At 32.6% G+C, this 13,639-nt stretch overlaps 1 protein-coding gene across 4 annotated transcripts; it reads right to left on the bottom strand.

Annotated features, from left to right (window-relative positions):
* Positions 1-316: 316 nt before the first annotated feature.
* Positions 317-12,649, bottom strand: LOC128242635 (uncharacterized). 4 transcript variants are annotated; one of them, XM_052959871.1, is made up of 5 exons: positions 12,596-12,649; positions 5,222-6,003; positions 1,923-2,297; positions 1,435-1,651; positions 317-564 (listed from the first exon to the last, which is right to left on the bottom strand). In XM_052959871.1, the coding sequence occupies exons 2-5, from the start codon at positions 5,720-5,722 to the stop codon at positions 386-388; spliced, it is 1,272 nt and encodes a 423-aa protein (XP_052815831.1). In that variant the 5' UTR covers positions 5,723-6,003; positions 12,596-12,649; the 3' UTR covers positions 317-385. The 4 variants fall into 4 exon arrangements, with proteins under 4 accessions (XP_052815831.1, XP_052815830.1, XP_052815829.1 ...); XM_052959870.1 differs by lacking the exon at positions 12,596-12,649 and adding an exon at positions 6,321-6,563; XM_052959869.1 differs by lacking the exon at positions 12,596-12,649 and adding an exon at positions 6,370-6,563.
* Positions 12,650-13,639: the final 990 nt, after the last annotated feature.

Below are 13,639 nucleotides of genomic sequence, written 5' to 3'. Positions count from 1 at the left end.
CAGGATGTTAGTGTGGTAAGCGGCATAAAAAATGACTAATTTTCACGGCTACTTGTTATATGTAAATGTTAAATAAAAATATGTTTTAATCATTATTTTCACATCGGATGAAGCATTTTTATATTGTTCAAAACGTAACATATGTAATGGTTGTGAAACCAAATGTCAAAACCACTATAAGTTGTTTACACCGATTTGACTTTTCAATCTGCTAATTTACAACTTCAGCAAACACCTTTTGTACTTCGATCGTGTTTTGCAATCTTATAGAATTTGATGATGCATTTTTGTTTTAGAACGTTCCTTAGAAACAAAATAGAGTATTGATATTTATATGATCTGACACAATGAAATACATGAGAAAAAAACATATCTAAAATGAATATCACAAAAATAAATATTCTTTTAAACCAAACTTTAGAAAGTGTCTACATATTTTATCGGAATGTTCCATTTTGTATATAAGTGATGACATTATATTGTACTCTGTTTCTGCTAATGTTATTCGTTCTATAAATGGTTCTAACGACGACAGGCCTTTTAATCCAAGGTTTATGTCCATTCCTGAAATATATAAATAGAAAGGCATTATTTTCAAGGTTAACAATTTCTTTAATCTTAGGTTTATGTTCATTTAAAAAAAAAAAAAAAAAGATAGAAAGGGATTTTCCATGAAATACAATCCTTTTTCTTCGAGGTTAATGTTCATTCCAGAAGTACAGAAAAATAAGACATCTTTTTCAAGGTTAACAATCTTTTCAATCTCAGGTTTATGTACATGTTTTAAACAAACATAGATAGAAGGGCTTTTTAGAGGGATAACAATCCGTTTTATCCCAGGTTTATGTTTTTCCTACAAAATAAAAAAAAACATCATTTTCAATATTTATCTGAAAAACTACAGAAACAACCTAAGTAGTCCAAAATTTAAACATATAAGGTTAACAATCCTTTTAATCTTAGTTTAATGCCCATTCCTGAAATACAGAAAATGATCGGCACAAGGTTTACAATTCTTTTAATCTGAGGTAAACTTTCCCTTTCTATCGATTCCTGAAGCACAAAAGCAACAACAATGCATAACTGTCAAATGCATCACAGATACTGCAAACTGTGATACAAGTCCATAACATGTGAAAACATGTCGATAGACGTATATTACGAGAGTATTATGACCAAAAGTTCGCATTTAGAAGCCATAAAACGTAGTTTAATCATATGTATATTTATATATTATAAATGATTAGTCTGAGAGATGTATACACTGTTGTTAGTTTTCCTTTTCAATTAAGTTTCAAACAACCTCTCTTTCATTAGATAATGCCTTTGTGTTTCTTTTAACAAAAAGGACATTTTTATGGTAGAAATTGAAGAAAATTAAACACATTTCTGGTATGAACTACTAGTTAAAACAACATTAAAACCGTATCCCACCTGTGTTAAAGTTATACGATCTCGATGCTTCCCCTTCTGCGATAACGAATAAGTCACAGTCAGTTATGTAGGCGGCGCTTTCCGTCTTCTGAGAGAGTCTGATCTCGAAAAGACGAGGGCTAAACTTCATATTGTTAAGGCAGTACGAATCGCTGATACTGGCTTCGTCTGATCGTTTGTACATGTTGAAACATTTGAGAAATATATTGCGCATCATCTGAAATATAAATCGACTTAAAGTTCATGTCTTTTTGAGGTCAGTGGTTTATACTAGTTGTTGTGAGTGCCCATCAGTCAAGAAATTAATACCGTTTATTTAACAATTAGAGTCCGTGTTCAGGCAGTTACAACGCACACATAAGTTACGGTAACACGCTAAAACAGTCCAATATACTTTAATACCTGTATAAGTATATTTATCTATATTCAAATACATTCATTGCGTGACATACAAATACTTTTATGGAGGCAAAATACTTTTAACTCACTGATTTGTCCAACACTGTTTTCAATGCTTTGACAACTTTGGAATCGGATTTCCTCACAGCAAGGGCAAGAAATCTACACCTTGAGTTTCCAAATATTTTCAAGGTAAATTTGGATTTTGAATCTTCTTCATAGTCTGATGACACGTAGGCAGATATGTCGAATCCAATATTGTGGACCCGGATTTCAGGTTTTGGTACAAGGGTTTGGCTGTTTCGTTCGATAGCAGCGAGAGCCCCGAAGGCCCCAGTGGAACGATAGACACATTCATCACTGAGACCTAGAATCTGGCCCGCTAAGCCCGCACGTCCATCACAGCATATCACCAGCTTCCTTCCTGATATGGTGTCGACGGCGTTGCTACTGTCGCGGCTAAACTGCAACAAACATCTCATTATAAAGAATTCCCATGGCCTCACTACAGCACGTTTATATGTCAATAAAATAGTGTGGGTTTTACATATTACATACTAAAATTAACTCTACGAACACTTTATATACAATGATGTCGCCGAATAATGAAATAAAAGAACATTAACCACAAGCCTTAAGATGAAACAAAGATCATTTCAAATGGATGGAACATTGACCAATTCCATACGAATACCAAATGGTGCACGTAGCTTTTTTATCAACATTTTGTTTCTTCGAATTTCGTTTAGTACTCATAAGAAAAGTCATGTGTTGCATGCACATTATCAGCTGAAATATATTGAGGTATTAATTACACACGTTTGAACATGTCCTTCATGTAATAAACTATATCTTAAACAAATAAAACCTTTTTTGTAAGAATTTCAAATAAAAGTGAAAAAATAGACAGTCAAAACTGTTTCTCTTTTAATACGATAATGTGTCATTTTATTACAATGTATATCTGTTTAATGTACCAAAGGATGTCTATATAACATTTTACCATAACTCTTTCTATTGAACCACGTAATGCGAAGTAAGGCGTTAAAGTAAGTTATCCGCTAATCGACCCTTTTATGCATCCCGACCCTACATGATTTGTTTGCGTTTTGTCCAAAATGTGCGTTTGTTTTAATAATGTTCTAAATCAATTCATTTGTGTGAACATGTTGAAATGTGACCTTTTTATATTCAAAATTTTCTACAATAGTGATATACCCTCACATAGATCGGTTTGATACAGGATTCTGGTTCTCAAAACAAAATATTGAACCAAAGAATGCTTACCTACCTATCCTGATTGAACGGAAATGTAAATGAAAACAACGTTTTTTGTGAGTTTTATATTTGGGGAAGGGGAGGGGGGGGGGGGCTAATGATTTCACGTTTTGAGACGAGTAGTGATATAATTGAATTAAAAGAAAGGATTGTATTCATGCAAACCGTACGTCGATAATGCTTGCTTGGCGTTCTCCCTAGAGCGCGTTATGAAAATGCGAACTCAGGAAAACTAACATCTTGTAAACATTTGCTATCGAACTTGTGTCTTTAAATCTTGAATCAATAGGACGATTGTGGAAGTCATGAGTGCTAAATAAATAAATGTTTTCTCTTATATTTGTTTGACATGAGATCTATTCATTACACCTGAACAGACATTGAAGACAAAAGAAAAAAAACAGTTTGCCATTCTATGTTTAGTTTGTATATGAATGTGTGCTACATCTGCTGTAGAACTAAATGTTTTGGTTTATACTAGTTCTGTGTTTAATTACGATGATATGGTTTTATTATATAAATATATATACACACACACACACACAGATGCTACGGATTTAGTATATAAACAAGAAGAAGACAAAACGGAAGCAGACGTTATTAAAAATATTTCTTTTCCTATCTAGTAAATGAAAACATTGAACTTTTTTCCAATCGTTTGAGATGTTTTAAAAAAAAACATCCCCATAAAGTATTCGTCTAAAACATATTTGCATGTTTTCACGCAACTAAGAGATACGGTGTTTCTTGAATTTAAAGTAACTATGATAACGCGACATAACAAAAACGAAAACGTGATTATACGACAGTCCGATGATGATTATGTGATAAACTATCGTGTTTTCACCATTGTACTGTTGCGTTTTCACCAAATATGATTGTAAACTCGTAAAACGCGTTTTCGTGCTCGTGGTATCGCTCTGCCGCCTTATCATAATCGTACTGTCGTGTTATCATCATTGTATGGTCAAGCTTTCGTTATCGTCCTGTTGCGTTATCACTATCGAACTGTCAGCAGAATCATCAGCAAATTAAATTGTTCAATATTACAACAAAATCAATTATTTTCAATGTCCGAAAGATAGGTGCAAAAAATCAGACGACCGTCAATCACTGGAATCACTGGAATATGAACAAAATATAAAACTTTGGTTCTATTGGTTCTACAGCATGCTCAATTCACAAAACAAATATGAAAATAATGCTTTTATGCAATTCTACACCAATAAAGTATTTTTCCCTAGCTGTTGTAAACATGTTGTTCATGTTGAAACAACAGTCACTCAAAAGAAGAATTATACTGACTGTAATTGACTTCATGAAAGCTAGACATGTTTTGGAAAATTTATCAATTTTAGTGGGTTTGATCAATACAATTTAAGAAGTTCCGACAGCACTGTAGGGAAATATCGATATCAGAGCGATGTTATGTTATATTTGTTATCAGAAGTATGACCAAAACAATAAATATCAATGCTTTCATGCGTCATACAAAAAAACTGAGCATGAAAAATACATTTACTATCATAAATTGTTTTCAATACAATATTCGATCAATAAGTGACAGTGCATGGTCCACAAATCACAATATTACTCGGATCAAATATGAACTTAAGTCTTAACTATTTAACCACTTTAAAGCATAGTGTGATTCATAATCTCGTATGTTTTTGCTGTGTTTAAAACGTATTATCTCGTCAAATAGGTTGATACAACCTTTAATATTATATTACAGAAAACTAATTCTAGAGCAAATAATGCACTTGAACAATTGCTAATTTAAAACTAAATGAGATTATCTCAATCGCATTTTTGCGTTAGAATATTTTTCATTGGAAACTTCTTTTTAGCATACATTTAAAAAATACTCATCGGAATTGCAAATATCAAATTAAATGCATATCAATGATATGGATCTTTATACTATTGCTTGATTTGTGAAAAAGATGAATAATGCCGTATATATTGTTCAAGAGCTTGTACATCAACAAAATATTTAATGCTCGATTAGTTTTGGCAACGGTATACAACTGATTTATTATATTAACCAGATAATTACTGTATATACATATAATTCAACAACTATAATAAAATTACGTTGAAACTTTACCTTCGTTGCAAACCTGATGTCTATGTTATTGTTGTACAGTGGCAGGACATGCATGATGTATTCCAGGTAGATGCCAACACGTGTGTAGAAACAGCCATCCTGCCACATGCCTTCCAGATTGTCAAAGTCAACTCCATAACTTCTCAGGAACGACACTAAAGAAGGCTGTAAAGTTATTTGATATGACCGGTTTTCCACGTGTGAACGGTTCTCTTCTTCAAAGATGACCAGTCTATGGACCCGCTTACATTGTACTGCAATTAGTGCTGACGTTAGTCCGATTGGTCCAGCGCCAATGATGATAACCGTCAGATTTGCCATTTCCTTGCGTATTTTACATAAAACATGTCTAGTCCCAATGAATGCAGCCACTGCTGATATCGTTATAAAGATATGCATGGAAGCATGGCTGTAACTTGCTTGTATGTAACGAGTCAAATCATCAGCATTACAAGGCATTGTTTGTGAAAATAAACTGTTATTAACGCCTACACTTAACATTCCTGATTTCCATTAAAATAGTATAAACTTATTGTTTGTATTGTCTGCAAGACTATCCAGAACTACTCACATGTATTCCATTTACAAAACAACGTGAATCCAATCACATATACACTGATTTTAATTAAGTGAAACACACTTGTGTGTGATCAAATAGTAATTCCAATATTTCTTATCTAATTCCGTCTCGTCAGATCTCTTTCTAGTTAGCTAACAACAAGTTCCAAGATCACTAACGAGTCCCCGCCATCAGTTTGCCATATAACGGGAATTTTCGTAGCCTGAAATGACAGAGTACATGTATATCCGTGATTTCAAATGAATTTAACAGCAACACTAACTTAACAACTACTGCATCGCTTATACAGCTAGTATAAGTATAACTTATAGGATATAACATCCGTAATTAACAGATGCGAACACAGTATTCTATGTCCGCATCGCAATATCTATGTTTAACGTACTTGCCATAAACCAAATAAACATTAACAATGTGATGTATAAACGGTCTCATGCAGTCCGTCCATGAGATCGATAAAGTGCTAAGAGCTGATACGATACTGATAATTAGCATGATAAATAAATAGAATCTAATTACCTTCCTAAGTATATTAATATTAGATCTGCACGTTACTGTAAGGCATTACCTGGAGACCTGCTCGTTAATGAACTAAGCTTAAGCTTACCCTAGTATTAGCCAAGGTTCCTTGTTAGCCTGACAATGCAAATTATATATCCATGATTGAGATAAACTTATTCTTGAACGCATACATATCATTCAGTGCATCGTTTTCTCCTATATTCTCGGATATATTGTCAGTATATGTAACAGAAAATGACATTTGTGTATGGTTAGATAATGATCAACATGTTCAAGTATCGTGTTTCCGCTTTGCTACATATATCTTTAGCATGACGTGTGGAAAGTACTTCCGATCCACTTAATATACTTAGGCAATGAGATATATAACATGTGAGATTTCATACTAAAAGTATGCAAATAACAGTAATTGCTAATCCTTGTTGAGAAGAATATAATCGGAATTGCTGATCCTACACTGATAGCTTAAATAATAATTAAGAATAATCTAAATAGTTTTTTTTTCACAGTACAAAAAACAATGACAATTCAAATGTGGATGTAGGGAAGTGGCATTTCCTATGGAATAACTGTTTGTCTTAAAACTGTTTATACTGACTTTCTTCCAGATTTTTATTTTTGTTGCGTCAGTTTTGTTACATATATATTAACCCATTTTGGACAAAGCTTGCTTATAGGCATGTTGAACAAATGCAAGTTTCAATGTTAATCTGCTTGAATTTGTAATCTGTAAACCTCAGCTGTTGTGTAAAAAGTCTTAAAGTATTGCATTGTTTGCACCTCTGCATTCGAATGAGTACCAGCAAAAGCCAAAACTAGCAGAACGGTGTCTTAATGTAAATAATTATGATGTGTGCAAACAATATGATGTGACAGTTTAGGTTGTTTGGTGTAGATTTTTATGATGCATTTGATACATCTAACTTTGAATTTTAACTAGGAAAACGTGAGTATTGTTGAAAAAGAATTCAGCTGAAAGCTAATGCACCAGTCAATTGTAACCACGGCCCCCAGGTCCTGAGAATAGCGGGGACTTTGACTATCGGTCCAGCCTAGGCCGGGCAAAATCCCCGCCCTGCGGGGACGAACTGCTGGTAAAACCCCCCGCCAAATGCTCCCCACCCAAGGAACTCTAAGTAAGGCCCATTCCCTGCTATATTTGGCACGAAGACAAAACCACCGCATTCACCCGGCAATGCGGGACCACCTGGAAGGCAAAAATACGGCCCATTTCCCCGGCTATCCCCGGGATACCCCCGACCCTGGGGGGGCGTTGTTACGATTGACTGGTGCATAATGAATATATACTTTAATTACACAGTTATGAGTTTTGACATCCGGATTGGCATTCCGCCATTATAAATGTCAGTGTGCATAAAGTTTAACTCACGCCTTGGCCATAATTCAATTGGTAATACAGTTCAAAATATTCAATTAAGCAAAAACCATAACAAATATAATAATTGAGTGATTCCCTGTTTTAATTTTAAAAAACAATTGTCAGTCAGATGCTGTCCCAGCTATATTTTTGCCATGCTTTGATAACATGGCAACTTGGTACAAATGTTCATGATCAGAAAATTGTATGTAAATAACCAAACATAATAATTACAGTACGGACATTAGCTACTCCGTGATTAGCTAATGTCCGTACTGTAATTATTATGCATTACAGATAATATGTTTGGTGTATAACATAAGATGAATGAGTTAATTGAAGATCAGATTTATTCTTGGGGTAAATATCAAGTCCTGTTTGGTGATATCAAATGTGTAGGGTTATCCTTAAACCCACCACAAACTATACAGAAAAGTAAATACCATGTTCAAAAACCAAGTTTGCATGAATATAAAAATTCTGCTTCTTCTAACAATCTTGTACTGATTTTTTTTATTTACCTGTGATAATTGAACATAAATGTCTATGTTTGAGAACTTTCAGCTGTTTCATCAATCTGATAAATTTGATTATCATTTTGCAAGTGCAACTACCGACTCTTAAATAATGTATATTTGGATTTTCTTGTATCATTCTATTTATGGCGGATATTAATTTTTCTTATTAAGACTTACAATCACATTATATAAATATTTTTGGATTTATTATTGATTTACATAACCATACGTAATTCAACTAAATCTTATTTCCAATTTATAATAGTATCTTTTTAGATTTTTTTTTATGAAATTGCCTTTTTTATATATTGTGCTTATGTGAATCCTTTTGATTAGTTTTTGATATAGTTTTATATGTAAATAAGGTATAATTTGTCCTAGACACAACTTTATACTAAAAGCAAAATGAGAATTATGAAGTATATACTTTCAAACTGTCTTGGCTTAAAATTGTCATGCCATGTTTTTTATAAGATGCCTTTAAGTCTATTGTTTGAATTATGTGTAAAAAATAAAATGTAATAAAATCATTGTGCTATTAAATTTTATTATCACGCCTTCATCAACATTTGTTGAAATATTACTAAGGAGAAAACTGTCTGAACACCTGAGCACTGAAACTTCCATCAGTTTGTTTGAGCGCTCAAAATTTTTACCAGTTTTTCGGTGAAGGCATCACTGCAAAACTGGAAAATGTTCGAGCGCTCAAACAAAATGCCTTTACTGAAAAAGTGTTAGAGTGGCCTAACAAATCTGGAAATTGTTCGAGCGCTCAAACAAAATGCATTGAGTGAAGTGTTAATGCGCCCAAACAAACTGGTTTCACAGGAAAATGTTCGAGCGCTCAAACAAACTTCCAACAATTACAACTAATGTTATCGCTTGAACCAACTACCCACTGTATCTTCACAGCATTTTGTTTGAGCGCTCGAACAATTTGGCCTGCTCAGTCCCATTTCATGAGATCATTTCTTTGTGTATGGATTCTCTGTGTTCGAGCGCTCAAACAAGTTTGAATTATAAATGACCTAAGAAGTTGAAATTGGAAATGGAGTCTTGGAAAATGTTTGAGCGCTCAAACAAACTGGCACCACTAACAAAGCGCTTGAACTAACCATTTGCATCAAAACCGGCCACCTTCACCTATTTTTGTTTGAGCGCCCAAAAAATTTGGCCGGTTCAGACCCATCATATGAGATAATCACTCTGGATCAGGTTTTCCAATGTTCGAGCGCTCAAACAAATAAAATTTCCAAATTGATAAGAAAATGAAATTTGAAGCTGATTCTTAATGTGATTATATAACACTGATTTGTTGAATTTAAGGCCTATAAAAGGTACTAGAAAGACAAATCCCATTTGGTTAGATATTCATTTATACGTGCATTCACATATTGATATTGGACCAGTTCAGATCAAGACCAAGCAGACTCTATGGAGATAATTGAAAATATAGCTTACAAAATGTCAATTCCATGGATTTCCTCAGCATTCGTAGCACAAAATTCCAGATTGGTAGATTGATCATTATCTCGGACAGATGTTAAGATGCTAATAATACTAGTCGTTATTAAAAACATTAAGCCAGTAACATTAATAACCATGTTTTTGAGAAACAAATAAACTATTCAATTTAAAATATTATCATTTTAGAACTCTACTATTACTATGTGCTATACCCTATCATTAAAAATTAGTTTGTCGATTGTTGATTTCTTTTACAAAGCCTATATCCGTGCGAAACATGTGAAAATGGCATGGCGAGGCGAATAATAGTATTCGTATATAGAACTGCCTGTGTCAATATTACAATAATAATCGGATCCTGGTGAATCGTGAATATAAAAAGATCGTTTAAAACTGTCATGGCACAGCTTCATGTTTCATAATTCGTTAACGTTATCAATGGCTTCAGTATTGGCGGATAGGAAATTTAAACAAATATAGTTACTACGACCAGCGGTGTAAAAAGATAATCTTTTCTAAAACAATTTTCATGAAATTATTGTAGTGCGTTGAGATCTGCTTTTTGAGGGTTACTTGTTTATTGATTGCCAAGAAACTACAACGCTTGAAACGTGTAATAATTATGTGCGGCTTTAATATTTATGCGAAATCTGACTTACTAACAAGTTTTTTAAGACTGACTTACCCTTATATTTGCAAATACTAAGAACGATTGTATTGAGTAAATGGAGATTTATATTAATAAAAGCAAGCAAATTATGGAATTTAGATCATGTATATACATAAAACAAAGATATGAGTACTTAGTGAGAGACCTAGCACATGGAAACGAATAATGTTATATAAAGTCCAGATTCGAAGATGTAGAAGCATTTTAATATTTAAGTGTTGTTGTCTTTTTCAAAGGAAAAAAAGGATCACGGGCCAAAATTATGATATTGATCAAGATAGAAAAGATTTATTCAGTTCATATATTGGAATGCAGGTTTACCTTTTGACTGTCAATTAAAATGTTTTGATAATAATGTTTTATTACATGGCTGTGAAGCATTGGCTTTTAAATTTCCTGAAATAAAATACACACTGATATTATGAAGCACGGTGACAAATACGTGCTGCACGTATTAAAGAAATGAATGCCACATGCAATAATCCATGCCTACGGGATAAGACGTTAAATACCCGTTATGCCCGTTTTTATTTTGTTTTTTTAAAAAGAAAACTTTCGAAACGGCTTCCTAGGTCACAGTCAGAAGCAAAGTCCGCGATCAAACCCGTTAACTCTCGGTCGGGAGGCGGTTAATTAGCTTTTGCGCAATCCCGAACTCATTTTTTTGATAACCAATTAAATATCAAATCATTATTAATTTTTATCAATCGTAAACATGAAGCACAAAAATGTTAAAGTATATCGCTCTCTTACATCTGAAACAAACAATTATCGTTTATATTATAATGGCCTAAAACTATTTCGTTTAATCAGGAAAGATCGTGAACCATTATTTGTATGTGTGTTTATATCAAATTAAGATTAAAGTGACTTCATGTTTATATAAGATAACTGTAGATTTTTATTTTATATTTTTAAGAACACCAATTCGGTAGTAGTGTGTCATTGATGTGTCTTTACAGATACATTCAACGAATACTGCACGACAGAATACTTTTTTTAAACTATATCAGAATCACTGGAAAACGTTACTAAGAAACCACTGATTTAAACGTTAACAATTATGTTTAATGATTTGAACAAAGCAAGTTTTGAAAATGAATTTAATTATGTTTTTAGTGTTTTATATATTGAGTGAAAAAAATCACTTAGTTTAAATACTGAGTGAAAAAAATCACTTAGTTTACTTATCTAAGATCATCCCAGGACATATTTCAAAATGTGAAACACATGCTTTCACTTGTTCGAAAGGTTATGGGAGAAGGTCTGCCTTTTACATTGCACAATATCTCAGGTAAAAAAATCCAATGTCTGCAAAACAAACCACACAGTAGTTTGAAATTTCAAAAAGGTGTTTTGACACATGTTTACTCTTAATAACATTTGACCCTATTACAAATAGCAAGACAAATTCATATTGCAACCTTATGTAATAAATAAAGCCTATGTAATACCGATTTCATCAGATCCGATTATCTTGTTTTGGAGCAGGTTATTAATCGTAATGGTTCAAAGTATTATTTTTACAATAGGTGCTATAATTAAACCTGCTTAAAGGATTAACCCGCACATAATTTCATGATTCGTATTCTAATTAACTTAAATAAGCATGAATCATATATGGATAGTCACAATAAACTAATTCAAAAAGGTCTTATATTGTATTCAATAATTTTTGAAGATAAATTTAAACAAAGACATGACTAATAATAGTTATGTTAGTAATTTTATATACATATACAATCATTGAAACATCAATTGTAGATCAAGTTCAGGTTGATCTTAATCTAATTGATGATAAGGGTATGCACCGTTCTACTGCCAAGAATCTCGTACTAGTTTTGCACTTTCGACACCCAGCTGATTTATATCATTATGTATGCCACATGTGAAGTTCATTAAATTCTCTTTAAACAATAAGTTAAGACAGTTATATCTCACATACACCCGTAAATTGTCAACACTGGCGACTTGCAATGTCTCTAATAGATGAAACGCTTCTTTGATGAAAGATTAAGCCAATCTTAATAGTCTTCATCTGTTTTGTTTTTTCGAAGAGTCTTACAATCATAAACACATTGCGGTCTACGAATATGTATACTAAAAATTTATGATTTTATGTAACAACTATGACACATAAAATCTATTTACAATATTAAAAGCATTACAAGAGTAACGTGAAAGTATCGCTTTCAAACAGCAAAACATATCCGTATTTTTAATAAAAAGTAATTCTTACCAAGGTAACTGTGATTATTCCCAACAAAACAAATGCGATACATTCCAGATGAACAGTCGGCACCAATAGGCAAGAATGGATATTGAGAAAAATCTAAAAGTTTATACTATCAGTATTGGAAAGCCAGGATATTCACTCTTCATGCAGTAGGCTATTTTCCAATATCATTGTGCAGGCGCGAAACATTGGATATTGATGTCAGTCGGAATATTATCAATTACTATTTAGTACAAACTACACTTATTAAGGAATGTTTCACAAAAAAACATGTCGTGCATAATAAGTGACTAGTGGCGTTACCTTTTTTTGGTGGTATTTATATTTTCTTTTCCAAGATAAATTGTAGGACACCAATGCTATTTTTATAGGTAATGTAAAAAAACTCAATTCTGAACGCAAATAAATTGAATATTTTTTTAGCATTACCTTCATCATTATCAAAGTCAAATACCAGCCTGACAGAATCTCCTGTAAGATTATTTTTTTATCAAATTGTGAACAGAGCGAAAACTATATAATATATTAGAAGTTACCAGGACAAGCACAATTTAAATCATCCTCAAAATATAGTAAGTTTTTTTAATTGACAGTAGCAGCAACATTTGCGAATGTATCCAATGTAAATGTTTATGTCGGTAGCCATTTTCATCAAAGAGAGAACTCAGATCACATGGTCACATTTGAGAGGAAGAACAGGTAGCTTTACGTTTAGAAACTCACAAATACGCCAATGTTAGTATGCATGGTGATAACATTTTACGACCATTTTATATTTCAAAAGAGTTTTTTGTGTTCAAAATTAAATATCTAACGAAAATAATATAAAACATCAGTTTTTTAAGGTTTCGTTTACGTCCGATTTCAGTTTAAAGGACAGATATAAACTGTTATAACTTTAGGTTTTTTCATAAGTTATTAGAAAACAAATTCGTTTCAAATGTAACCAACATTATATATGGTCACAGGTATCGTAATTTGTCCTAAAGGTTATCAGATAACTAGCTTCTTTGTAGGTCAGGCTCTTAAAGTTACTTTATGTTTACA

Source organism: Mya arenaria, chromosome 8, assembly GCF_026914265.1.
Source record: "Mya arenaria isolate MELC-2E11 chromosome 8, ASM2691426v1".
NCBI lineage: Eukaryota > Metazoa > Mollusca > Bivalvia > Myida > Myidae > Mya > Mya arenaria.
The sequence above is the reverse complement of the archived record's forward strand: the minus strand, read 5'-3'. Positions and strand labels throughout refer to the sequence as shown.

What these genes read in the sequence shown, in the direction of transcription:
- LOC128242635 (XM_052959871.1), bottom strand. Translation starts at nt 5,722, where the DNA reads ATGTTAAGTGTAGGCGTTAATAACAGTTTATTTTCACAAACAATGCCT. An exon ending in AAACAGTGTTGGACAAATCA is followed by an intron (nt 1,652 to 1,922) that starts GTGAGTTAAAAG and finishes TTTATATTTCAG; the next exon opens with ATGATGCGCAATATATTTCT. An exon ending in ATCGTATAACTTTAACACAG is followed by an intron (nt 565 to 1,434) that starts GTGGGATACGGT and finishes TATATATTTCAG; the next exon opens with GAATGGACATAAACCTTGGA.